Raw genomic sequence first — 27712 nt, forward strand, 5'->3', positions numbered from 1 at the left:
TTTCTGTACCTTTGACCTAGGTTTCTTCTCCTCCTCTATCCTATTGTCCTTAAATTTTTTTCATAAGTGTTCCCAATTCCTGGATAATGTGCCGGAATTTTTTTTAGACTTAACATCATTTTCTATGTACAAGGTATCCATTCTTCTACCATGTCTTCAATGCCTGAGATTCTCTCCTCTGTCTCTTTTACTCTGTTGGTGAGGGCTTTTCTCTATAATGTTTTGAGTTTCTAATATTTTATGTGCAGATTTCCCTGTTTGAGTTTTCTTATGGTTCTAATTCCGTGCTCAGATCTTAAACTGTTCCATTCACTTTTTTCCACTGTTTTCTTGGTTTTTGTATATTCTTGAGGGGTGTCTTCATTTTCTATTTTCAAACATCCATATGTAGTGTGGAGCTGCGGGCAGACCTGCTTTTTGTCCCGCCCTGCTCCCGGCTGCCTGGCTAGCTTATGCCCCGAAATAAACAACACACAAACTGTATCATTTGAACACTGCCTGGCCCATTAGTTCAGCCATCTTACTCCTCACATCTTGACTTACCCATATCTAATAATCTGTGTAACACCACAAGTGGTGTCTTACCAGGAAAATTTCAGCATGTCTGACCTGGCGGCTGGCTCCATCACATCTGACCCTGAGAGGAGAGGAATACTAACTTCCCTTCTTCCCAGCATTCTGTTCTGTCTACTCCACCTATCTAAATCCTGCCCTATCAAAAAGCCAAGGCAGTTTCTTTATTAACCAATGAGAGTCCTCCATCATCCATAGGCTGCTTTAAGGTCTTTGTCTTGTCAGCTGTGCTGTCATTCTCAGAGCTACTAAGGTAGGGTTGCTGGGATCTAGAGCAGACATAATTGTCCTGACTATTACTGGTTGTGGTTTTGTGCTGCAGTCTGGGAATCTGGCTTTGGTACGACTGATTCTAGGGGTTGATATCTGGTCTTGTTTTTGTTAGGTGTTTTGTTCCTTGTATCTGTTAAGCTTTCTTTTTTTTGAGGATGTGGTGACTGACTATTGCTGAATAAGGAATTGCTCTCAAATCCTTCTAGATGTAGCCACTGGGTGGAGTGGGGATGGGTGGTACAATCTGTTTTCTAGATACTTGGGAACTAAACTTAGGAATTGGGATGATCTTGGATGGGCACGATAGATTCCATGGGAGGGGAAACCAGGACATTCCACCAGGATCTCCTTAGTCCTCTGAAAATAGGGAAGAGAGTAAGGAGAGGCCATAACAGGTAATCTGCTAAGATGGATATGAAGTTGTGGGGTTGGCTAAATAGGAGAGGAGGGAGAGTAAGACCTAATGCTTGACTGCCTGCTTCACTGGCCTACTTGTTTTAGCTGAAAGCTTCTAAGGCAATGCTTACTGGAGTTGGGGGCTGAGATAACTGGATGAATAGGGAGGAAGGTTGGAGATCTTCCTGATGCAATGGAGGTAAAGGTGTGGAGGAGGGGCAGGCTGCAGCAGGTAGCCAAACCCAAAGCTGGGAACAGAATTTAAAGAGGGAGAAGTAAAGACCTGCAGTTAGCCTACCTGCTTCTGTCTGGAGGGCGAGGACTGTTTTATGATAGAGCATATGGAAGACTTGAGCTCAATGCTGAGCCTGCCCAGTGGATTAGAGTAAATAAATATAGTATGGATTAATCTGTGTGTATAGAGTTGATTTTCTTCTCACACTCTTCATAGGTCTCATTAATTCTGTCTTTAAATCACTCTTTCCCACAAAGCTGAATCCAGACACAATGGTGCTATTGTTTTTTCCTTTTCTGAATTTGGGCTGTTTTATTTGGATCAGCTGAACAATGAGGGACTAAACAAATTCAAGTTACTCCTGAAGGGGAATGTAGATCTTTGATGCTGCTCAATACCAGAGACCACACTGGAGGCCAAGTGGGAGAAATTGGTTTACTTGATAAACAAATTCTATCCAAGAGGGCAGACCTGGAACGTGGCTCTTGAAACATTTTGTAAGATGAACCTGAGGGTTACGTGTAAAGAGTAAAACAGAGTCCAACTGTGTTGCTAAGGAACTATCTGGAAGTAGGCACAAGTTGTTTTCGTGAGGACATTGGATCATTTGAGGAACAGTTTGTAATTTAGTTTTGTATTGTAATCTGCATTACAATTTAAAGTACCTGTGCCTAAATTACAAATCAAGTCAAAACCTTTGAGGACTCTCAAATATGATCAACAAATTTGCTAACATGAGCAAATGGGCCTAAAAAGTCAAACTCAAATAATAATGTTATTTGGGGGAAATCTTAGATGTTTAAAATTCATGAGCAGCACCCATCCTTAATATGTAAGGCTCTCGTGTGTGTGTGTGTGTGTGTGTGTGTGTGTGTGTGTGTGTGTGTGTGTACATTATCTCCTTTGAACTTTGCTTACACCTCCTCCGAAGTCAGAACAAGCAAGGGAGCTTTGAGCCTGATGATAGAACAGAGAGAGGGCATGAGGTCCACCCCAGGGTTTGTACCAAATTTTCTCCTCAGCTATGCTGTGGCAGCTTGAAACTCTTGGCTCTAGTTTTACTAAATCCCGATTGTAATAGAATCACAACACAGAAAAATTTGGCCCCCATTCATAAAGCTCATCTTGGAACCTGTTTCAGGGACAACAAAGACCATGGAGTTGGAGGATGCTGAGGTGATGGAAGACCAAGTTTCTGAAGAGAAAATGCTATCTGAGGACAAAGACTTTGGTCAGTTTAGCATTAAGATTTCACTAAGGACCATTATTCAGTTGGGCAGTTTACTTCCAATGCACCACTGTTCTGTCACTCAAGTCAATAAAAACTGTATTTATTTAATCAAAGTGAAAATCAAAACCATGTTGAACTTTAGGATATCAAGAAAACAGTATTCAGAAATGCTAGTCAAAAGTTAGCCTAGGGAGCTGGAGAGATTGCTAAGTAATTAAGAACACTTGCTGCTCTTCCAAAGAATCTGGGTCCAGTTTCTAATACCTATGGCTGATAGAAAAAGTGAAGGTGATCAGAGAAAAAGGAGGAGGATGGGCAGAGAGAAGAGCAAGGGTGGGAATGAGAATCTTAACATTGAAATATAAAGTTAATTCAATGTGTGTATGGTTCTTTCTAACTGACTTAGGTTATGGAACAGACTACAGAACTGTAATAAGGAAAAAATTTTTGTGTTGCATGGGATAAGAACTCTTTGTCTGGAGAATCTGCAACTTTATATCAGGGAATTATTCAGAAAGACCAAAAGCTGTTGGAGAATATATTTGATATGGATACCAACACTTACAAGATGCGACAAACAGTCATCCTTTATGGAGATGCTGGAGTTGGGAAGACAACATTGTTGAGAAAGGCAATGTTAGAATGGGCAGATGGAAATCTCTTTGAGAAGTTTGCCTATGTTTTTTATCTCAGTGGGAGAGAAATTAGTCAAGCAAAGGAGAAAAGCTTTGCTCAGTTAATATCCAAGAACTGGCCTAGTTCTGAAGTCCCTATTGAACAGATCCTGTCTGAGTCCAGAAATCTCCTTTTTCTGATCGATAGTTTTGATGAGCTGGACTTCTCATTTGAAGAGCCAGAATTTGCACTATGTAATAACTGGACCCAGGAGCATCCAGTGTCCTTTCTTATTAGTAGTTTGCTGAGGAAAGTGATGCTTCCTGAATCATTCTTGTTAGTAACAGCAAGATCCACAGCAAGGAAGAAACTTATGACCTTGTTACATAAACCTCATTGCATAAAGCTGCCGGGACTGTCTGAGGATGCAAGGATGGACTACATTCAGCATTTCTTTCTGAACGATAAGAAATGGGCTAAGCATGCGATCTACTCAATAAGGAAGAATCCACGACTTTTCAACATGTGCCATGTCTGCCAAGTGTGCTGGGTGGTCTGTACTTGTCTGAAGCAGCAAGTGGAGCAAGGTGGCGATATTGCAGTGACCTGCCAAACCACCACAGCTCTGTTCACATGCTATGTCTGCAGCTTATTTTCACGGACAGGTGGGAGCTCTGTTGCTCTGCCCAATGAAACCCTACTGAGGAGCCTGTGCCAGGCAGCTGCTGAAGGTATTTGGACTATGAAGCATATACTCTACAAGAAAAATCTCAGAAAGCATGAGTTGACCAGAAATGACATCTCAGTCTTCCTGGATGCGAAGGTTCTTCAGGAGGACACAGAGTATGAAAACTGCTATACGTTCGCTCACCTCCATGTTCAGGAGTTTTTTGGAGCTCTGTTCTACTTATTAAGAGAAAATCCAGAAAAAAATGATTATCCCCTCAAACCTTTTGAAAGCTTATATCTGTTACTTGAAAGCAAACCATTCTGAGGACCCTCATTTGGAACAGATATGAAATGCTTTTTGTTTGGTCTACTGAATAAAGAGCAAGTACGCCAACTGAGGAAACGTTCAACTTTACAATATCCATGGATGTAAAAGGTCACATACTTATGTGTCTGGAAGCATTAGAAAAGGATGACTCCTATCCATCTCAACTGAGACTTCTAGATTTGTTTCACTGTCTGTACGAGACTCAAGATAGTGACTTCATAACTCAGGCACTGAGCTCTTTCCCAAAGATTGCTGTGCAGATTGAAGAAGAAAGCCAGTTGCTTATATATTCATTCTGCCTTAAGCACTGCTACTCTCTAGAAACTGTTAAACTAACTATAAAGGCAGAGTTAAGAGATATATTGGACTTAGACCCCACAGATGGAACTTGGTAAGTGTTCAGTTTACTAGTCGTGAAGTAGGTCTTACAGAAGGAAACATTGCTCAACTATGGTAAAGTAACTATTTTTAGAAAATTCATCTGGAAGTCTTGCTGAGGCTAATATACATAGGTCACCTATCTGTCCTGTATCCCACCTATCTGTCCTGTATCCCCCTAATCTCTGCTACTCTATATGATTTTACCCTATGCCTTTCATCAAGTTGGCTCCTCTGATTCTCCCCATCTAAACCTGTGAGAAGATATGAACTATGGAATTTCTATATTTAACTAAAATTAAGGGCTTATTCTGTGTCATACAGTTATATAGTGAACAGGATGCTTAATGTATTACCCAGTTTATTCTGATGCCAAGAGAATTGTGAACTCTTACATAAATACTACTTATGAGGTTACAATTCAAAAATTTCCAAAACCGAGATATAAAGGTGTTTAACCAAGATATAAAGGTATTTATCTAGAAAATAAGTACAGAATTACTAATTCAAACTTACATTGAGCAATAATATTATGCAGTGACTATTGCTCACATAGGTGCCAATCATTCGATACAGCATGTATTTGTTCTTCCACTGGTCCTACAGGGTAAATGCTATCTTTTTCAATTTCACTTATGAAAAAGCTGAGCTATACGAAGCCAAAGGCATAACTGAGGTCACCATCAGATTTTAAGTCTTTGAGTTTCAACTTTTCTGTTGGAAAAACTGTTCCATTGGCATAATTGGAAAAGCATCCCTCTATTAAGAGAACACATTTTATTCCTTTCTCTCAGTATGGCTCATCATTTGTTAAGATTGTTTTGCAAATCGGAAGCTCAAGGCATAGTCTGCCACCCTGCAGCATCATTCATTACATTCTCCTTCACCAAAGTTGGGACTTAAAATCTCACCATCTTAAAGCATGCTAGATAATACCATGAAGTGGCATTCCAGCCTCATTCATTTCAACTTTATTTCAATACAGAGGGGTGGGTAGATAGTTTAGCATTAAATCATTTCAAAATAGCTAAACCCAGATTTTTTTTTAAAAAAAAAAGAACTTTACAGAGTGGACATGCATGTGTAATCACAGTGCTGGAGCAGGCAGAGTCAAGCAGATCCCTGGAACTCGCTAGCCAACCAGCATATTCTATTTGGCAATTTCTAGGTCACTGAGAAAACTTGTCTGAGACACAAAGCTTGCCACCTGAGAAACAACACCTGAGGTTGCTTTCTGACCTCCGCATGAGTGCATATACCTGGAGGAAAACAGACCCATAAGGTTGGATGTAGCTGATCACACCTTTAATCTCAGCACTCCAGAGACAGGAAGATCTATTAATTTGTTGTTGGGGGAGTCTATGTGGCAAGTTTGAGACTAGCCAGGGATATATAGGGAAGCCCTGTTTCAAAATTAAAGATAAAGCAACAATAACCCAAAACAAAATAAAAAACAGAACATACACACAGATATGTGGATGAGAATTCTTCTGAGGTTCTCCCTCCAAAGTGAAGTATCTGTAGAATATGTAGTATTATATATATAATATAGTTGAGGAAATGGATGAGATTTTAGTGGAAGGAGGCTTGGGTAGATAAAATCTTGGGATAGTCAAGAGTCAAAGTCCTGATGGACTATTCATAACAAAGATGCACCTAAAGCGCTTTCATAGCATATGCTTATCCAATAGCAGCAAAAGTGGCTGGTCTCTCCTTTTTCCAATTACACAGCCTCAAGGATATTGTTGCTCGAGTCACACACTACTGGCAAGATCTGTTTTCTGTGCTGCATACAAATGAATCCCTGAGAGAAATGGATCTGTATGAAAGCATCCTTGATGAAGCATTGATGAAGATTATAAATGAAGAATTAAGTCACCCAAAGTGCAAACTACAAAAACTACAGTAAGTCTTAGATGGGGAATTGGTGTGTGTGGGGGGGGGTTGTTTTGAGATAGGGTTTCCTCTGTGTAGCCCTGGCATTCCTGGACCTTGCTCTGTAGACTAGACTGCCCTTGAACTCAGAAATCTGTCTTCCTCTGAGTGCTGAGATCGAAGGCGTGGGTCAATGTCTCCTGGCACAGGGGAAATTTTAATGGAGTATTCCCATTGGTTTTCTTTGCCCTACATTCTACCCTTGTTAGGGAAAATCAGTAGTAAATAGAAATAGTTATATGACACATATAAAGACTTTTTGGTCAAGGAAGGATGATAGTGGTCCCATAACACTGTTTCCTAGTGACCCAGACCAATGTTAGTATGTGTAAAGACAACCTTTCATGTTTGCTCAAGGCCCAAACCACAGAATGATATAAACTCTTCCTTCATTAAATGATGTGTGGCTGTACATAAAATCATTATGCAAAATATCCTAAGAACATGAATAATGGAGATGCCTAAAGATATGGGAACATGGCTTCATTTGTTCTGGGAAAGATGGCAATGGTTGCAGAAGCTGTTAGCATGTGGTTCTGAGACTCCATTAGAAATTTTCTGGATAAAGAATGGCAGAGAACTAAGACTTTAAATTTAGGTCACAAAAGTACTTACAAAGATATTACACAGAACTTATTTTATATTAATTTTGTTTTGATTGGTTTATATTTGATAAGATCAATTTTATTAAATGTGACAAGTTTAATGACAATCATAAACATCTTTAGAGTCAACACTCAAAATAAGGAAGAAGAACATTGAGATGAAAATGCTCCATCTACACCTTCCTATTCAGTCATCCCCTGTCACTAGTGTGAGGCAACCATCTTCTGCTCTAGCTGTGTTTCATTATAGAAACCATATAACTAACATAGGATGTGGCTGTATCTGTTTTCAATCGAATACTGTCAAACTTTATCTTTGTGTATTTGACTAGTTTTTTTTATTGCTGATAGGCATTGTTGTTGCATTGTGTGACTATATTGCAATTTTTAGCTCATTGTCTTTGTTAATAAAAATTCCTGTTTTTTCTCAATATTTAGTTATTGGAAATGAGGTTTTTATGAATATTGTTTGTGAGTTTTTTACATCTTTGGTTAAAATGTGAGTTAGCTAGTCCATAGATGTATCTGTTAAGAACATGCCAGTTTTGCAACACAGTTATGCCCACAATATATGAATATTCCACCTGCTCCTCACCTGTGCCCATGTTTACTCTGGTCAGTTCTAAAATCTTAATTTGGTTCCAGATTACCTCCATTTAAAATATTCGTGATTGCACATCTATTGCTGTTGGCTCTCCTGGGGAATGGAACTGTCTATATACTCCTCTGTATTTAGTGCCTATAAAGTGCATAATGTCTATTTTGTGGTTAGTCATGTATACAACACCAAACAAATAGTACATCCTTGTTCCTAGTATGGCCAAATAGGTGTCATCTTGGAGACTAGCCTCCAGTCCTGTCAAATATTTCTCCTTAGAATCTCATTGTTGGGAGCTCTGACCTCATTTTAAGCATTATCCAAACCTGTAGCTAGATGTGGGGAGGCCACTGGTTCTGTGAGATTGTTTCACTCATCTCTAAGCATCTCCCTCACATTGTCTTTCCCATAAGTCACCAGTGCAAATATTTCTTATTACAAATGCTACCTTTTGGCTAGTGGCTTCTATTAAAACAAGAGTCCCAAGGGATGATGCAATGGTGACTGTTCTCAGTCTTAGGCTCCTTAGTGGTAAGTCCCTTTCTTTTGAAAAAATTGCTTCCAATTTATATTTACATAGTAACTTAGAAGGATAGTTAGCTTTGTAAATGGATAAAAGTATTTTCTTGTGGGTGCTTAGTTGGGGATAGAAGAAATGGAGGAAGGAAGAATGCTGGGTAATGAGCTGAGGAGGGGCGTGCTTTCCAGGGGCCTTAGTAGCTATGGTGTAGTATGGATAGATGAATTCAGAGTCAGAAGGGGCATTGCAGGGGACTCAAGTATGTCAAAAAAACAAATGCGATTAGAAGGAAGTAAGGAAAAATTGGGAGGTGACCTTTGTATTTCCTCTATACTCACTGACACCCAAGCATAATAGCACGTCTGCAACAGTATATGTTGCTAAAGATACACATCTGATAGTTGATCCTAATTGCTCATTCGCTTTTGATTATGAAAAGGATTTAAACATTGTAAGTTCATGTTGACATTGAAGTATTTGGAGAGACCCTGATAATTGTGGTAGTATTCCTAAATTTTCAGAGGCTTCTCTCTACCTTTCCTGGTGTTACCATCTTCACTTCCTGTAATGTCAAATAGTTGAGAATGTCAGTAGTCAGATTACAAATCCAGACTTACCTTGAGTTTCTCAGTAGTTCTCTGGAACTCTTTTGGTGCCTTACCTGCAGTATGAGAAACCCAGCATCAGATAAAAGAAGAGAATAATAATTGGAAGGGGACGATGAAGCTGTGTGTGGACTGATTGTATAAACACTCTTGTATGTATTTCTGCTGAAGGTTTGGATCAGTCTGCTTCCTGAATAGCTGTCAGGATTTTAGTTTTTTGGCTGCCTGCCCTACCCTGACACATCTCGACCTGAAACATACTGACTTAGAAGACAGTGGGTTAAGGAGCTTATGCACAGCCTTGAAATGCCAACAGTGTAAATTACGGGTGCTGAGGTAAGTTTAGCTTTCAATATAACTTTTGTCTGCCCTATAGACAAAAAGTGAAGTCTGGGCTTGGTGTTCATAGAGATGTATAGTTAGTTGAAGACTACTTTTTCTAGTTCCATTTTTTTTCACAACAAGACTGCTCACTCCTCTTATTCCCCATGAAACACTTTTCATTGTATATAATTCTGTGTCTTTATCTCCCAGATGAAGGGAGGGAACAGACAGTTCTAGGATATATTGTACTGACTAATGGTAGTAGAAAACCATGTTGTTAGAGAAAGCTCTGTCTATTTGATTATTGATAATGAATTCCTACTATCTTCAACTGTGACTCAGAACCAAGCCTAGAAGACTGAGAAAGAAGTGTGGCAACTGTCAACCGTCAGGGAGTGCACTGTCATGTACTGACCCTCTTATTGGTGGCCTTCAGTTGCTCTTTAGGAATAGAAGCACCTTAGCCATCAGCCCTGGTTTGCACATTGGATGACAGCTTTTAAGACAACCCCTTATTTTTCTAGTGAAAGTCAGTCAAATCAGTTTCACACACACATAAAATCAGAAAAATAGTTCATCTTAAATGTTTTTATAATCTCTGGACAATCTGTGAGTCAAGCCTGAACTTTAATGCACAAAGGGACAATATAAGTTGCTTTCTCACAAATAAGACTTAAAATCCAGGAACTGGAGAAGTGGCAAAGCTTGGAGTAAGACCTTCTTTTTAAAATAGGAAAGTGAATTTTGTGACTACTGGGGAGTTTTTGAAAGTCTTAGCCAGGTTTTAAAATATGAAATTCACTTGATATAGTACATCTTGGGAGTTGATGGGCAATTCTTGAACATGGGTTATTTACAGTTGTGAGTGGGCCAGGCTGAAATAGAAACTTAACCATCAGCCAAATAGATTTAGGATTAAACCTGTATTATCTGGGAGTCAAGTGAGATATATGCCACTGGTTCTTGTGTCTAAAAAGAAAATGTTAATAGCAAAAAAAATCCAATGTTATTTGGTAGGTAAGATGTTCTTAAAGTATTGACTATAGACCTAAAACAAAAGCTTTGGCACTGGAAATAGCAGGACTTGATAAGATCCCTTTTCTGTTGATATTTGGATAATGTCTTTTACCGATGATGCTCGATGTAGAACTCGCTAGCAAGCTTTCAAGTGGGAAACTTTGTGACATGACTTAGTAGGTCCAGAAGTGACTGTTTTGTCACAAGTTCTCAAAGTTTGTGACAATATAATACTGTATTATAGAAGTGTGGTTGTTCTCCAAATGCGGATGGTCACATGGTATTATAATCAATAGTATTGTAGGCCTCATCAAAATAGTTCATGTATCCTGGTACCCTGGTATCCAATCTATTTGCTTTAGATCTCATTAGATTTGGACATATGAATGTCCCTCTTAGTCTAGTTTTTACATTTTAGAATTGCATTTTGATATTTTTTATGACTTGATATGAGTCATGAAACTGTTGAAAAACAATACTTCCTAGTCTTTCCTGCTAACTACAGTCCCTTATTGCAAGAATTCTACAAATATACAGATAAAATATTTTAGAATAGTTTAAATTGTAGAGACATTTCAGATCTTGAATCTGGACATACTGAAAATTATCAGTAATTTGCATGGGAATGCTTCACTATAAATATATTTCAAGAGGAGAAAGGCCTATTCTCCTTCTCTTGGTAGGTGTTTTATTTGTATATTTCCTAATAAGTTTGCTCTTAAAATGTTCAGAGAAAGTCTAGTATAAAGGTGCACACCTTTAAATCCCAGCAGTGGCAGGTGGATCTGAGTGTCAGGGTCATCCTTGCCAACACAGAGTTCCAGGCCAACCAAGGCTACCTAAGTCCCTTGCTTCCTCTTCCTTCTCTCTCCTTTCCTTCCCTCCTTGTCCGCCTCCTTTCTCCCTCCCCCTACTTCCTGGCCACCACATTAGGCCTCTGCCCACCTGATCCCTGCCATGATGGACTGAATCTTCTGAAACCAGGAACAAGATAAATCTTCCTTCCACTTAGTTGTTTGTTGGTTGTTTTGTCACCATGACAGCAGGTAGGATGACACAGAGCTGCTCCCCTGCCTCCTGATTCAAACCCTGACTTTTGATGAGGGAACCTAGTGGCTCAGTTAAAAGATACTACTCTTAAAGGCTGGGAATGTAGGCCCTGCTTAAACAAACAACAAAATAAAGGGCATCCCTGGGATGTCTTACATACACCTGGGCACACAGCCGTGCCATCTCTGCATAGGCCTTTGTGCAGGTAGAAGGACTCCACATGCACTTTCTCTTTCAGAAGCAATTTTATTTCTGATTTGCTTCTTATTCTCATTCTATTTTATAATGCAGTGGTGGGGTTAGAACCTATGACTTTGTGCATGCTAGGCAAGCACTCTGTCACCTGAGCAATATCCCCATTTTTGTTCTTAAAATTTAGATCCTTTTCTAACTCTGGAGGTTCACTGAGATGTATGGACCTTGGTTCTGACTAATTTCACTGGTGATGTTTCTTTTTATTTACAAGTTCTTTTACAATGAAGTTTTTAATATTAAAGCAAAATTAGGTCCTTTAGAAAATGTGAGTTAGTGCATGAATAAAAACCTATGGGAGACACAGCTCTGGCTCCCAATTTGTGATTCACCTTTGCTCCACAAATCAGTGTACAACACCAACACAGCAGTCCTTCTGTGTAAGTTGTAGGTGGAGAAAACTCCTCTCCTCTTGATGGAAAAAATACAATTTAGGGGATTTAAAACTGCTTTCATTCATATTTTAAGGCCCTGGAGGATGGGGAAGATGGTTCTCTCCAGTCCTGCTTATCATTCTATCAGGGCCATGTGCTTTAGCAGTTCAATATTCTGTTTATGTAGGAAAGCTTAATTTTCAGTCAAGATATCCACAAGTGGAAGACTGCCACCCTCTAGCTGAGTGAACAGATGTTGTAATTCTCTGAAATGAGTTGTTTCCCTTGGGCTGTGTTGCTTTCCAGGTTGGAAGCCTGTGACGTGAATGTGACCCGCTGTCTACAGCTATCGGAGGCTCTGGAAAGGAACAGCAGCCTGGTATTTCTCAACCTGTCCACCAACAATCTGACAAATCATGGAGTGAAGTCGCTCTGCAATATCTTTGGAAATCCCAACTGTTGCCTAGAGAGACTGTCGTGAGTCAGTTTGTTTATAACTTACGAACTAGGTAGGAATATTTGTGGGGTAACATTAGCTGGCATGTTTATCAATCCTGAATGATCTTCAGAGCTCTTTCCATACTCTCCTCTGACTTCTTTGGTCCTGGGAGTAAACCCAGAACCTTGAATATAGTAAGCATGCGATACCACTAAGCTATATGACCAGATGTCCCCTTCTTCCATGTTTCTGCCTCTGCCTGTGCTCCTCCCTCTCTTCCCTCCCCCTCCCTCGTGTGCGTGCCCTGCGTGTGTGCGTGCCCTGCGTGTGTGCGTGCCCTGCGTGTGTGCGTGCCCTGCGTGCGTGCGTGCCCTGCGTGTGTGCGTGCGTGCCCTGCGTGTGTGCGTGCGTGCCCTGCGTGTGTGCGTGCGTGCCCTGCGTGTGTGCGTGCGTGCCCTGCGTGTGTGCGTGCCCTGCGTGTGTGCGTGCCCTGCGTGTGTGCGTGCCCTGCGTGTGTGCGTGCCCTGCGTGTGTGCGTGCCCTGCGTGTGCCATCTCTGCTTTTGTTTCTCTGTGTTGCTGTATTTGTGTCTCCCTCTCCACTCGTCCCGCTCCTTTCTTCCCCCTCTTCTCTCCCCACCTTCCTCTCTGTCTTTGTGTCTATGTGTTCTATTGGAAGGCATTTTCAATATTTGTCCTTGTACAGGTACTATGTATAAATTCATGTGTGTGTATGCGGAGGCCAACCCTGATAGTACCCAAGAGGTCAACTCTGGGTATCGTTCCTCAGGAGTAATCCATTTTGTTTTTTTGAGACAATCTTTAATTGGCCTGGATCTCACCAAATAGGCTAAGCTGGCTGACCAGCACAGGTCCCAGAGATCTACCTGTCTTCTCCCTCCTAGAATTGGGTTTATAATCACATTCTGCCATACTCAGCTTTTTAGATAGTTCTGGTGATCAAAATGGTGATCCTCATGCTTGTGTGGCGAGGACTTACCAACTGAGCTGTTTCCTTAGCCCAACTTTTTTATGTTTAACTTGGTTTTTAAATATTTTAAAACTATTTATGTTCTTCTAGCCTTCTCCAGTTTTGTTTGATTTTCTCCTATATCTAGATAGAGCAGAATTCACAATTTAAATATTGTCAAGGTTGATTCTATAGGAAAAGTGACTGGTATAAGTACCAGGTGATTTTCTCATTAAACATGGCAAGATGGTGGGAAACTGACTGGTTCCTTTCTCATCTGTTTTCTCCTTCAGCTTAGCAAGCTGTGGCTTCACAAAAGATGTTTGTGGCAATCTTTCCTTTGCTCTCACCAAAAGCAGGAGGCTGACACATTTGTGCTTGGCAGACAACCTCTTGGGAGATGAAGGGATAGAACTTCTCAGCGATGCCTTGAAACATCCACAGTGTACTCTCCAGAGCCTTGTGTGAGTGTCTGGCCCCTTCCCAATACAGCATAGTTTAGAATGGATGTATATACACATGTTTGCATATGCATATACATATACACTATCAAAATCTTTAAAAACACAACTTTTAAATCACTTGAGCATGGTTTGTAGATATTTAGGGCTTTTCATATCCTAGGAATTACTTCTTCAAAGACTCCAGCTTCCTCTGGATGTTTTCTATTATAAGTGTTATGTTTGCTGCCTGGTGGTGGTTGCACACACCTTTAATCCCAGCATTTGGGAGGCAGAAGCAGGAGGACTCTGAGCTCAAGGGTAGCCTCGTCTACAGAGCAAGTTCCAGGACTGGCTCCATAGGTATTGAGAAACTGTCTCGAAAAACAAAAACAAAAATAGTCATATCTGATTATTATCATGAATACTTATTTATATACTAGAAATAATTTTCCTAGTTTGTTGCTCTATTTCTAACTTTATGGTAATTTACAGATTTATTATATTTAAAAAATTGTTTTTAAGATACAGTCTTCTGTCACTTGGGCTAGTGTTGAACTTGCCATGTAGTCTAGGCTAGTCTTGAATTTGGTAATACTCCTGCTTCAGCCTCCCAAATGCTGGGATTATAGGCATGTACTACATTAACCCAGCCCAGATGTGTAAATTTTTTGAAAGTCATTCTGCCTCATGAATCCTAAATTTTTTTAGTCATAATTAAAAATACTTTTTGGAAAGGTTAATTTTGTTGTCTAATAATTTTATTATTAACATTTACATGTGAAATTACTCAATTTTTCTGAATTTAACATTTACATATTAACCTTTTCAAAACTAAAATTAAGAGTTATAATTATTTCCCCCATTTATAAGGCATGTTATACCCAAATTATTAATGGTACAATGTCTTTTTTACTGATAAAAATATCCCTAGGAAGAACACTTAGCTTATTTCTATGACTCGACTTATGCCTGCCTCTCTATTACATGTCTTCTCTTCTTCAAGAGTACTGTATGCACTTTTTAGGAAAACAAAGAGATCACCATTTGATTTATAGTGTGGAAAGCTGAGCCAGGTGCAATCCTAGAACCAGGGAGACTGAGTAGGAAAATTACTGAGTTTCAAACCCGGCGGGCCCAACAGTGAGTAGTAGGCCAGTCTGTGCTGCAGAGTTGAGACCTTGTTTCAGAAAAGTGGAAACAGACATTGGGATTGGCTCTGGAGAATATGAGTCCAGTTGTAAGGGTTTGATGCAGACCTAACTGACTCACATGAGGCTGGCGGTTGAGACCGGCGCTGGGCGGCAGAGACAACGCCATCGTAACTCACTCTGTGCTTCCGGCAGGCTGCGGTGCTGCTTTTTCACTCCGGTGGGCAGTGAGTTCCTCTCCACCGCTCTGCTGAACAACAGGAGTCTGGTTTCATCTGGACCTGGGAGCAAACAGGCTTGAGGACAGCGGGATAAAGCTTCTGTGTCATGTCCTTCAGCAGCCAACCTGCACTCTTGAAGAGCTGGAGTAGGTTTTCTGCCACTCTCTTGTTCTGTACTGTGAACTAGGAACTGTCTTGGAGGGCAGGGGAGAGATGAATGGAAGAACTGAGTGAGAGATGAGTATCAGAAAAAGGATAGATCTGATTTTTCTCCCATTCTGTTGGAGATGAGTTAAAGATACCTGTTTGAAAGCAAAACTGAAACCCACAGTTACTGTGGTCCCCATGATGTAAAAGGTCCAGAGGTTTCAGACTGAACAGGAGTTGTTTTAGTTTGCATTATGCCCTAGTAGGTCTGTCTTTTATCGGCTATATCCACAAAGCTGAAATTTCTCTTTCAAGTTTGTTTTTCAAGAGGTATTTGCTTTTTAAAATTGTTTTATTGTATTATATGTATATGAATGTTTCGCCTGCATGGATGAGGGTGTACCTTGTGCACGCCTGGTGCCCACAAAAGCCAGTAAAGGTTCTAGATCCCTGGAACAGGAGACAAAGACAGTTGTGAACCTCCATGCAGGTACTGGTAATTGAACTCAGATCCTCTGGAAGAGCAGCCTGTGCTCTTAACCACTGAGCCATCTCTCCCTGCCCCCAGGCTTATATTTAAACTAATTTTTCTGTTAGGTCAATATTCAAAGAAACTGGAGGAGGATCTTTTAAAGGTATTTTTTAGATTAATCCTACAATAGACTTTTTTAAAAAGTTATTTGTTTCCATACAAAGTAATGGGGTTCTTCTCCAGATGGATGTGCCATTATATTCTGTTTTCATTTGTTTTCTTGCCCCAGTTGACCTCCCCAGTGCCCTACCCTAAATATTTAGATGTCACAATCTTGGTCATTAGCCAGGGGTGCTCTGAGAAAGTGATAGAAAGAAACATTACCTAGGTGGAGCCTGGTTAGAAGAAGCAGGTTACTGGGAGGGCTGCCCTTTCCCCCTCTACTTTCCGTGCCTTTCCTTTTCTTCGGGTAATGTTCTTTGTACAATAGCATAACTCTTAGTGCACCACCACCTCAATTAAATGTTTTCCTTGATAGAAACCACGTGAGGATATCATAGGCTGAAGAAAAGGAAAAGCAAGTGAAGAAACTACAACAGATCTGACGTAGTGGGGGTGGGTACATGGGTATATGCATACCAGTTTTTGGTTTTCTCGTTTTGTTTTGGAGACAGGGTTTCTGTGTCACAGCTCTGGCTTTCCTGGAACTTGCTCTATAGACCAGGCTGGCTTTAAAATTCAGAGTTCCCTCTGCCTCCCAGGTGCTGGGATTAAAGATCTGCACCACCATCGCCCAGCTACATGTGTATCTTTTGATATAGGCTCTCACTAACTTAAGGCTGCTCCCTTGCACTCTCTGCAGTCCTGGTGAGCCTTGATCTCATGATCCTTCTCCTAAGTACTGGAAACCAGAGACCTGTGTGTGCCCTGTGAGGGAAGGCTTGTGAATGTGCAGAGGACATGGAAGAAATCTTTCTGTAGCTTTTTTGTTTCTTCTTTAATGTTATCTTTTCATGTGCCTTGGTATTTTGCCTGCATGTATGTGTATCCATGTGCAGGTGTTGGATTCCCTGGAACTGGAGTTACAGGCAGTTGTGAGCCACCATGTGGCTGCTGAAATTGAACCTGGGTCCTCTGGAAGAACAGCCAGAGCTCTTAAGCATTGAGTCATCTCTCCAGCTGCATTTAATATTATTTAATGTAACATTTTTATTCTTTGAAAGTTTTAAACATCTATAGATTTTCATTATATCCAATACCATTCCCAAATACCCCAACAATTTTCCTCCCAATATCAAGTTGCCTTTTTAATTAATATTATTTTGGAACACACTGAATCTAATTGATACTGCTCCTATGCAAAAGGTTTTTGGGTCATTTTTGGAACATAGGCAACTACCAGCACCTACACCCCAAAGAAAAAGACTCCCCTTCCTAGAACTCAACACAGAGGTGGGGCCTGGAGAACCCTCTCCATCCATTTTGGTCTTGGGCAAGTATCCACCACAGCTGCTGTGAGCTGGAGTACAGCAGTTCATGTCATAAGCCAAAAAACAAAATTTTAAAATTTTAGTGTGTGTAGCAGCAACAGCAGATTGAACCTAGGGCTTTTACAGTTGACCAATTAATCCCAAGACCTCCAAGCTTATTTCCCAAACATAAAAAAAAAATAAAATTCTACAGACTGAAAAAGTTTCTTGGGAAAGTTTATATTCATGTTTTAAAGAATTATTAATGCCTGAAGAGATCTCGGATATTAACATTGACCACTCTGACAGAGGACCAGTTTGAGCCCAGTACTTCATTGGTGGTTCACAACTGTCTATACTCCAGTACCTGGAGGATCCGTCAGTTTTCTGGATTCCCTGAATACTGGGAGTGCATATAGTACACATGCATACAGGCAGAACTGCCAGACCACAGGGGAAATTTTCCAAAATGGAAACCCACTAATGTATTCTAGACTTAGAAAGCATTATTTAAGGAAGACAACTCTTCACACACTAGTTTCTTTTGCTCCATCAAGTAATTCCTTCTGGGGCAGATGGTAGTTGCTCACGCCTTTAGTCCCAGCACCTGAGGCAGAGGCAGGGAAGATCTATGTGAATTTGAGGCTAGCCTGGTCTACAAAGCAAGTTCCAGGACAGACAGAACTAAATAGTGAAACCAAAAACAAAAACAAATAAGAAAACAACAGCAAAATTCCTTCTGTTTTCTCCTGGTGATTAAGCCATCCCATCTCAGGTGTGTCCTGGTTGCATTCTACATAAAAGTGGTTAACTGTCAGGGCAACTCTGGAAGAACTTAGTTCAGTCTTGCCATTAAAGAGCTCTTTCGTCCTCTAATGTATTTTCTGTAGGTTGACGGGCTGTGTTCTCACGAGTGAGAGTTGTCTGGATCTGGCTTCTGTTCTCATAAACAGCCCAAACCTGTGGAGCCTAGACCTTGGGAACAACAACTTAATGGATGCTGGCCTGCATATTCTGTGTGATGCTTTAAAAAATCCAAACTGCCAAATTCAGAGGCTAGGGTAAGTTCGGTTTTCAATTATAAAAACACAGTCTGGTTGGTGGTTGGTGAAGATAAAGGTAATTTTCTATGTGGGGAATGGAGAGTAAATGATGCTAGAAGACAAGATAGTCTCAGAAATAAGGATCTGAATTCAGATTAACGGGCCTGTATTGTGTATGCCCTTTGCTAGAGAATCTTCATTTCACCCTTTTCTTCTTAGTACCTCAGATAGGTAAATATTAAATATTATCTCTATGTTCTGTCACTGTTCAGATATTCCAATTGTTCTTGAATTATTTTTCTATATTAAATTGAAGATTTTGTTTCTGTAGAATGCCAACTTCTCAAGGAGCTTGTAATCTCTCGTCCTTTCTATATGCTTGTGTTCTTTCAGTCCTAGATTGTTCAATATTTTACTTTTGAGGTTTGCTAGTTCAGCTTCACCTCTTTGATCTCTGAGATTATGCTTTATGGTCAGGAAACCAAAATATCAAATAACTAAACAGACACAAATTATGAACCGTTAAAAATCTAGAGTTGGAGGGCTAGTGAGTTGGCTCATTATATAAAGGCACTTACTGCCAAGGACCGGAGTTCAATTCTCAGAACTCACAGAAACCAAGTTGTAGGAGAGAAACCATTCCTGAATGTTTTCCTCTGACCGCCACATATGGTCTTAGCACTGTGGTATACACACACCTCCACCCATGCACACATATACAATAAATACATATATAGAATATGATTAGCAGTAGAATCCAGCCTACTGTTTTTCTATACAGATCCTCTTTTAAAAGCAGAATTTAATGACTTTTTTCTCTCCTCTCTGCTTGTCGGAGTCATGCTTTCGCTGGTGGATGGATCTGTGGCTGGGTTTTCTATCTTCCTCCATTAGCTTGTGTGTGATCTCCTGCGTCATTAGTGCACTCTGATGAAGACAGCTTTGCCACTGTGGCACCCACTAGGACGAGTCTTCCCATGTTTCTTTCAAGACCATTTTTGGCTCTTCTTTTCTCTTGGTACTTCCCAAATTTTTATATTAGAACCAAATCCTTGTATTTTATGAACTGAAATCAACTTAGCTGAAATTTCTTTTATATACCTTGTATAATTTTGCTAAAATACATATTTCAACATCTCTGCTTATAAAACACTAGGTTCTAATTTAAGTCATTCAATTTTGTTTAAATTACACTAATTTCATAAAATTAGATAAAAATATTTATCCCTTTTGTTTTCTTAAAACATTTTGTAAGGCTGTATTTATTCCTTGAATTTAATAAAAATTTCTGGTGAAACTAATTTATATTTAGGATATTGTAATTCTAGATATAAATTTTAAAATTTGGGTTTTCAGTAGTGAGTTTTTTGGTATATTTTATCCATTTTATTTAAATTATGTAACTTATTGGCAACTTTTAGATATTTTATCTACCAAATTCTAACTCTATATTGATCTTTTTTTCCCTTAATACTGGCAATTTGATCTTTGTATCATTTGATTTTTTTCAAAGAATGTAACACTGATAATCATTTGAATTTAAATATTTAGATTTATTACTTTTCATAGGTTTATTTTATCATTTTTCAAAATTCTTGTTATCTTTTTTTCCAGTTTTTTTGAGACAGGGTTTCTCTGTAGCTTTGAAGCTAGTTTTTGTAGCTAGTTTTTGTAGACCAGGCTGGCCTCGAAAGAGATCCACCTGCCTTTGATTCCTGAGTGCTGGGCTTGTTCCACCACCGCTTGACTTATTCAAAATTTTTAGTGGGGTGCTGAACATACAGTTTGCTTTTCTTTCCTATTACAGATATGTAAGCTACAGTTTTCCCTCAAATTACTGTAATAGCTTCATCCTGCACAATTATTTTATAGACAGTATGAGGTTTTTTGCTTTGAGACAGGATCTCCCTTTTCTTGGCTGGCCCGGAACTCATTATGACCCACCTGCCACTGCTTCCCTAGTGTTGTGATTATAGGAGTGCGCCACCAAGCCTGATAATTTTAAAGTGACGGCTATTCGATGAATCATAGAGAGCTCTGTTTCGGTGCTCTCTGTCTTAAGGTGTACTTGCTGTGATGCCCGTACACCTTGTGTTATAATTAATGTGACTTTCTCTTTTCCATATTCTACTTTGCTTTTAGTTTAATCATACTAGTGTTTTTTTCCATGTGAGCAGCAACTATGAAACAGTTTATATGCTCAGCACCTATATGAGCTTGAAATTTTATGACTGGGTAAATGGAGATAAAAGTGAAATTCAAATTAGTTGATTATGAGAATATTGTGTGTAGAAGGTTATGTTCAAGTTATTTTGTCAGTTCCTACATTATTATTGGCTTGAGCATGGACTCTTGATCAGATGGTTGGATTTAATTATGTATCTTTTCCGACCTGGAGGCAAGGCAGTGAGCTTGAAATGTATGATAAATAATTATGACTATTTTTTACAAAAGGTGTAATTTCTCTCTGTGTCTCTGTCTGTCTCTCTGTGTCTCTCTGTGTCTGTCCATCTGTGTCTGTCTGTCTGTGTCTCTCTGTGTCTGTCTGTCTGTGTCTGTCTGTCTGTCTCTTGTCTGTCTCTGTGTGTGTCTATCTCTGTGTGTCTGTCTCTGTGTCTGTCTCTGTCTCTGTGTCTGTCTCTGTCTCTGTGTGTGTCTGTCTCTGTGTGTCTGTGTGTCTTTGTGTGTGCCTGTGTGTCTTTGTGTGTGTCTGCGTGTCTTTGTGTGTGTCTGCGTGTCTTTGTGTGTGTCTGTGTGTCTTTGTGTGTGTCTGTGTGTCTTTGTGTGTCTGTCTCTGTGTGTCTTTGTGTGTGTCTGTCTGCGTCTTTGTGTGTGTCTGTCTCTGTGTCTTTGTGTGTCTGTCTGTGTGTGTGTCTCTCTGTGTGTGTCTATGTCTGTATCTGTGTGTGTCTATGTCTGTGTCTGTGTGTGTCTGTGTGTGTCTGTGTCTGTGTGTGTGTCTGTGTCTGTGTGTGTCTGTGTCTGTGTGTAGTGAGGAGCTGCAGGCCGGCTTCCCGCCGCCAGGCTCCCAGCCACCAGCTAGCTTATGCCCTGAAATCACAACTCACAAATTGTATTCTTTTAAATACTGCCTGGCCCATTACTTCTAGCCTCTTACTCACATCTTGACTAACCCATATCTAATAATCTGTATAGCACCACAAAGTGGTGCCTTACCAGGTAGATTCTAGCGTACGTCCATCTTGGGCTGGAGCTTCATCGCATCTGGCTTCTCTCTCTGAGGAGAGGCACAGCGGTCTGTCTAACTTAGGAGAGGTGTAGCATCTGACTGATCCTTCTACCTCACTTCCTCTTCCTGTTCTGTCTACTCCACCCACCTGAGGGGCGGTCTATCAAATGGGCCAGGCAGTTTCTTTATTAGCCAATGAAATCAACTCAAACAGAAGACTCTCCCACATCATTTCCCCTTTTTCTGTTTAAACAATAAAAGAAAGGCTTTAACTTTAACATAGTAAAATTACATATAACAAAATAGTTATCAAGTAAGAATTAGTTACAATACTTATATCCATTTTATCTTTATCATAACAAAGGAAAACTTTAACTATCTATCCATTCTTTAACTCCATCAAAGACTCCAGAAGGATATAATATTACCTAAGTAAATAAGAAGTAAGCAACTTACAAAACTCTAGAAATGACAGAGACATCTCGCTGCCTGGACAGTCACCCAAAGTTCCTCTGTACCATTGGGGCATCCATCTTCGGCCTTCAGGCCCATAGTTTCCAGCAGACATTTCCATAAAGCAAGAAATTTCAAAGACAGTTCAGTCACTTTCTGCTGTGTCCTGCAGAATGTCTCGCAGACTCTTTCATGAATCAGGAATCCTGAAAGATCATCTCACTTTTAGGCAAGTTCAGCAGTCCTCTCTCTGAGGGTTCTCTATGTCCAGTTTATGCAATAGTCCAGGCAAGAGCAGTTTCTTGCCCAAATGGCTATCAAACTCAATAAGGATCCTCTTCGATGCCCATCATCTTCTTGAAGTAGATTGGTACTGCCAGGAGCAGACATGTCTCATTGTCATGAACAGTCCTCAGTTATTAAAACATCTAAAATGCGATATTCTGTAGTCTTTGAAAGATATGAAGAATGCCTATGTAACTTAAAATATCTCTATATAGCTAGAAAATCTAACTAACATAACTACAGGTTTTAATATTATTGATAACTATCCATTAACAACCTATATACATTACATTTTTAAATGAACTACACAATCACAATACATTAATCAGTATCAGAAATACACATACATATAACAAAATTTACCTTAAATTTAAATCACTAAAGCAAAATCCATATCAATGCAAATTATTCATATCTATATTATATCCCCCTTTAAATGTAAAAGAACATTTATAAACAATATTTGGGAATATGGGCGCAGTTATTTCTCTCCAATCTGCTTCCTGCTGAATGGGGACGCTGTTAATCAGATCTTTCATAATGTAACCTGTGTGCCAGGTTCATCTTAGTCATCAGTTGAGCGAAGTGATTTTTTGAGGGTGTTCACAGCAACCTTTCAGGAGGGCGTGGTCTATCATACCATATTGGGAAAGAAGCAATCCATAAGGTCTCATTTTCTGTAAAAACAAAAGAAGAATCTCTTTTCCAAAGTATCATATCCTTAGATCCAAATTCTGAAGTCAAGGTATTTTCAAAATATCTATCTTGGATTAGTTCAGCAGCATTTATAAACAAGTATCTTTTAGCAGCTGTTGCTCCTTCCTCAGCATCCAAACAATTCAAAGAGAGCATAATAGTATATAGTATCAAGATTCTCTGTGTATTTTCCATCTTTGTGAGGCTTTATTTTAACCTCTATTTTGTTTATTTTTTACTTTTACTTTTTGAGACAGGTTCTCTCTATATCTTTGTCCTGGAATAACTCTGTAGACCAGGTAGTCCTTGAACTCTCAGAGATCCACTTGCCTCAGCCTGGGATTAAAGGTGTGTGCTACAACACCTTGAACTCACAGAGATCTTTCTGTCTCTGCCTCCCAGGCATTCGGATTAAAGGTGTGTCCTGCCACACCTTGAAGTCACATAGATCAATCTACCTCTGCCTCCCAAGTGTTGGGATTAAAGGTGTGTACTACCACAAACTACTCTTTCTTTTTTCTTTGTTTGTTTTTTAAGAACTTTAACCTTTAGCCTGCATATAATTTTAACACACTGTAAACCATTTAGAGGTTTTCTTTGTCTTTGAATCTTTCTTTACTGTATATTTCTCTTTTTCTGACCACATGAGTCTTTAATTTACCAAACAATATCAGTAGGACTAAAGCCGTGACTTTGGCGGCTGGATCCAGCCCATTCCTTAGTTTTCCAGCCTCGTGGCAGAGGTACCAGCTGTAGCCATGTTTATCATCACAACTCTGTGGCGGTTCAAGGTCCCTGCCAGCAAGCAAGCTGCAACAGTGTTAAACAACACCCCAAAGCTCCGTAGTCAGGACTGCCTGCTTGAAAGAGTCAGAGTTTGCCCTGGCAGGATGGCCCAGAAAGCTGGCATTTTAAAACGGCACAGCTTTTTTTCCTGCTACAGCTAAAAAACTAAAAACACACATTCAGCTTTTCATCAACACCGTTTAAGTGTTTCGTGGCAGGACCTCTTAAAAGAGCTGCACGGTTTTGCAGCTAAAGCTGAGTCAGGAAGCCTCTCTTAGATGAGAGTGCTTTCTTACCTCTAGCAAGCAAAGCCAAACCTGAGAAATAGCTGCTACCAAGAAAACATGCTTTACTCTATTCTTTCCCAAGCTTTCTCAGGCTTTCTGTGGATTCAATTATCCACGTGGGCGCCATTCTGTAGTGAGGGGCTATGGGCTGCTTTCCTGCAGCCCTGCTCCTGATCGCCGGCTAGCTTGTGCCCCCAAATAACGACACACAAATTGTATTCTTTTAAATACTGCCTGGCCCATTACTTCCAGCCTCTTACTCACATCTTGACTAACCCATATCTAATAATCTGTATAGCACCACAAAGTGGTGCCTTACCAGGTAGATTCTAGCGTACGTCCATCTTGGGCTGGAGCTTCATCGCATCTGGCTTCTCTCTCTGAGGAGAGGCACAGCGGTCTGTCTAACTTAGGAGAGGTGTAGCATCTGACTGATCCTTCTACCTCACTTCCTCTTCCTGTTCTGTCTACTCCACCCACCTGAGGGGCGGTCTATCAAATGGGCCAGGCAGTTTCTTTATTAGCCAATGAAATCAACTCAAACAGAAGACTCTCCCACATCATCTGTGTGTGTCTGTCTGTGTCTGTCTGTCTGTGTCTGTCTGTCTGTCTGTCTGTGTCTCTGTCAGTGTGCCTCCGTGTGCTCTCCGTGTGCTCTCCGTGTGCTCTCCGTGTGCTCTCCGTGTGCTCTCCGTGTGCTCTCCGTGTGCTCTCCGTGTGCGCCTCTGTGTGCTCTCTGTGCGCTCTGTGCGCTCTGTGCGCTCTCTGTGTGCTCTCTGTGTGCTCTCTGTGTGCTCTCTGTGTGCTCTCCGTGTGCTCTCCGTGTGCTCTCCGTGTGCTCTCTGTGTGCCTCTGTGTGTGCCTCTGTGTGTGCCTCTGTGTGTGCCTCTGTGTGCGCCTCTGTGTGCTCCTCTGTGTGCCTCTGTGTGTGTCTCTGTGTGCCTCTGTGTGTGCGTGCGTCTGTGTGCGCGTGCATCTCTGTGAGCGCACGTGTGTGTGTGTGTGTGTGTGTGTGTGTGTGTGTGTGTCTGGCTCTGTCGTCTGGCTCTGTGTGCATGTGTTGCGTGTTTTGGAGTTCAAAGGAGGACTTCAAATGATCTCTGTATCACCCTCTACCTTATTTTCTAGAGACAGTCTGTTAGAGAAAGTCTTTCACTGAAGCTGGAGCTAGGCTAGCAATTAGCAAATAGCCCCAGATAGCCTCCTGTCTCTGCTCTTTATAGTCCTGGAGTTACATGCCTTGCTTTTTTATGTGAGTTCTGAGGATTAAAAACGGGATTCCCATGCTTGTATTGCAAGAATTATTACCCACCATCCTGGTTGGTCGTGTTTTCATTTATATATTGTGTCAACTTGGCACAAGCTGAAAAAGGAACCTCAATTGAGAAAATGGTCTCCATCAGATAGGCCTTGTAGCCAAGTGTGTTGGGCATTTTCATATGTAAATATGCATATATAATTTAATTTATATTTAATTTATTTATATAATTTATTTTTATTTATGTGCATTGGTGTTGCCTGCATGTTTGCCTGCATGTGAGGGTGTTGGATCCCCTGGAACTGGAGTTAGACAGTTGTGAGCTGCCATATGGGTGCTGGGAATTGAACATCCTGAGTCCTCTGGAAGATCAGCGAGTGCTCTTAAACACTGAATCTTATTTTCTTAATGATCGATGTGGGAGGGCCTAGCCTATTGTGGGTAGTACCATCCCTGGGCTAGTGACCCTGGTTTGTAGAGGAAAGCAAGCAGGTAAGCAGCATTGCCTTATAGCTTCTGCTTCACTCAGTTGCCGTTCTAATTCTGGACTTGAGGCCCCTGCCCTGACTTCCTTCAGTAGGGTGTGTAAGTTTAAGAGGAAGAATCTCTTTCCTCTTCAAATTAATATCTTCCCCATGATGTTTTATGACAGCAATAGGAACCCTGATTAAGACACCCACTGAACTACTTTGCTAGCCTTGGATGTATATTCACATATGCAACACTGCTTGAAGTTTTATTTCTTTTTCTTTTAAGCACTCAGTACTAAGTTTCTAAATTCTGCTTCTATTGATATATTTTAGTTTATCCTTAGATCAAGATTTCAACCTCTTGGGGTTGTTGAGATAGCTCAGTAAGTAAAGGGGCTTAACCAATTGTGCAACTGGAATTTGATGATCCCTGCAACCCCTCAAAAGGCTTCGGAGGTAGAGAATGGATTCCACAAAGATGTTCTCTGACCTCACAATGTACTATGGCACAAGTGCCTACACACACACACACAAAATTAAATTCAGTTATTTTATGTTTGCATAATTTCAAGGACTTGTAATTATGAATTGTAATTCATGTTAGAATGGGTATGTTTAACCTATAAATCTCTAATTAAGTTCCTGTAGTCCTTGAATTTACTCTAGCTATATTCATGTCTTTTTAATTTCTAAAATTACCTTTCAAAGTTCACAAATCTCTTAAGTGTCCTATGTCATGGAATAAATTCATTTTTCCTCTTGTCTCTCTTCCCTATAGATTGGAAAACTGTGGTTTAACCCCTGCTTGCTGTCATGATCTCTTAAGTCTTTTTTGTACTAACCAAAGTTTGGTACAAATGAACTTAATGAAGAACGCCCTCGGTTACGACACAATTAAAAATTTATGTAAAGTCTTGAGGTGTCCAACATGCAAAATGAAGTTTCTGGCGTAAGTCTTTACTTGCTTCTCAGGTGGAAAATGTCATATGTTGAGGGATTCGGGTACCCATTTGTTGACTGAGGTTTCTGTCCTGCTCGGTTCCCACAGTCATTAAGTCCCAAAGAACTTACACAGAGGTCTGCATTAATTATAAATTGATTGGCCTATTAGCTCAGGCTTCCTAGTAACTCTTATAACTTATATTAATGATAATTCTTGTTTGTGTTAGCCACATGGCTTGGTACCTTTTTCGGTGAGGCAGTCACATCTTGCTTGCTCTGTGTCTGGCTTCCTCTCTGTCTGGGTGACGACTGCAGACTGAAACTTCCCTCTTCCCAGAATTCTTGTTTCCCTGCCTCTCCTGCCTGCCTGGCTACTGGCCAATCAGCATTTATTTAAAATACAAGTGACAGGGTAAGACACTGTCCCACAGCTCCCATTCTTTCATTTATGCCCTCAGAATCAACCTGTTACATTTTGGTAGATTGATCTGGAACTGGACTAATGCAGTTTGAATTCTGGCCCTGCCTCTGTTCAACTTGGGGTATTCCCTAATGTATCTGTAAAGAAGTCTCATCTGTAAAATGAGTCAATTGAGAAAATTTGCCACAGGGTTATTAGGAGACTCTGTTAGGCTTGGGGCTGACACAATGCTCAGTCAAACAGGAATGTGTTCCCTATTCTCCATAGGGGCCCTTGTTAATTGTCATTTTCCTCTCCTAGATGACACTGCACTGTGCTCATCTCCTTCCACATCTCTCATTCCCACTCCCCATCAATGTTAAATTCCCTACCCGAGCAAAGAAGGTTTTTGTTGTTGTTGTTTGTTTTCTTTTCTCTCCTGAAGTTCTAGAAGGTAAAAAAGATGTTCATTTATTTTCTCAGGTTGGACAAAAGGGAAATTGACAGGAAGAAAATCAAGATGTTTTTGAATGATGTAAAAACTAACAATCCAGAATTGGTGATTAAGCCACACTATTCTACTACAGAAAGTGGGTGCTGGTGGCAGTATTTCTGA

General features: G+C 40.3%; 1 protein-coding gene across 1 annotated transcript; it reads left to right on the plus strand.

Annotated features, from left to right (window-relative positions):
- The first annotated feature begins 2632 nt into the window (after nucleotides 1-2632).
- Nucleotides 2633-27712, plus strand: Nlrp14 (NLR family pyrin domain containing 14). Its single transcript, XM_038340790.1, is given in 13 exon segments — nucleotides 2633-2708; nucleotides 3115-3146; nucleotides 3148-4384; nucleotides 4387-4711; nucleotides 6430-6603; nucleotides 9133-9297; nucleotides 12285-12455; nucleotides 13680-13850; nucleotides 15173-15248; nucleotides 15250-15344; nucleotides 18177-18347; nucleotides 26533-26703; nucleotides 27580-27712. Coding segments are annotated over 13 exon segments (2997 nt in total).

This window comes from Arvicola amphibius, chromosome 1 (assembly GCF_903992535.2).
Source record: "Arvicola amphibius chromosome 1, mArvAmp1.2, whole genome shotgun sequence".
Classification (NCBI taxonomy): Eukaryota; Metazoa; Chordata; class Mammalia; order Rodentia; family Cricetidae; genus Arvicola; species Arvicola amphibius.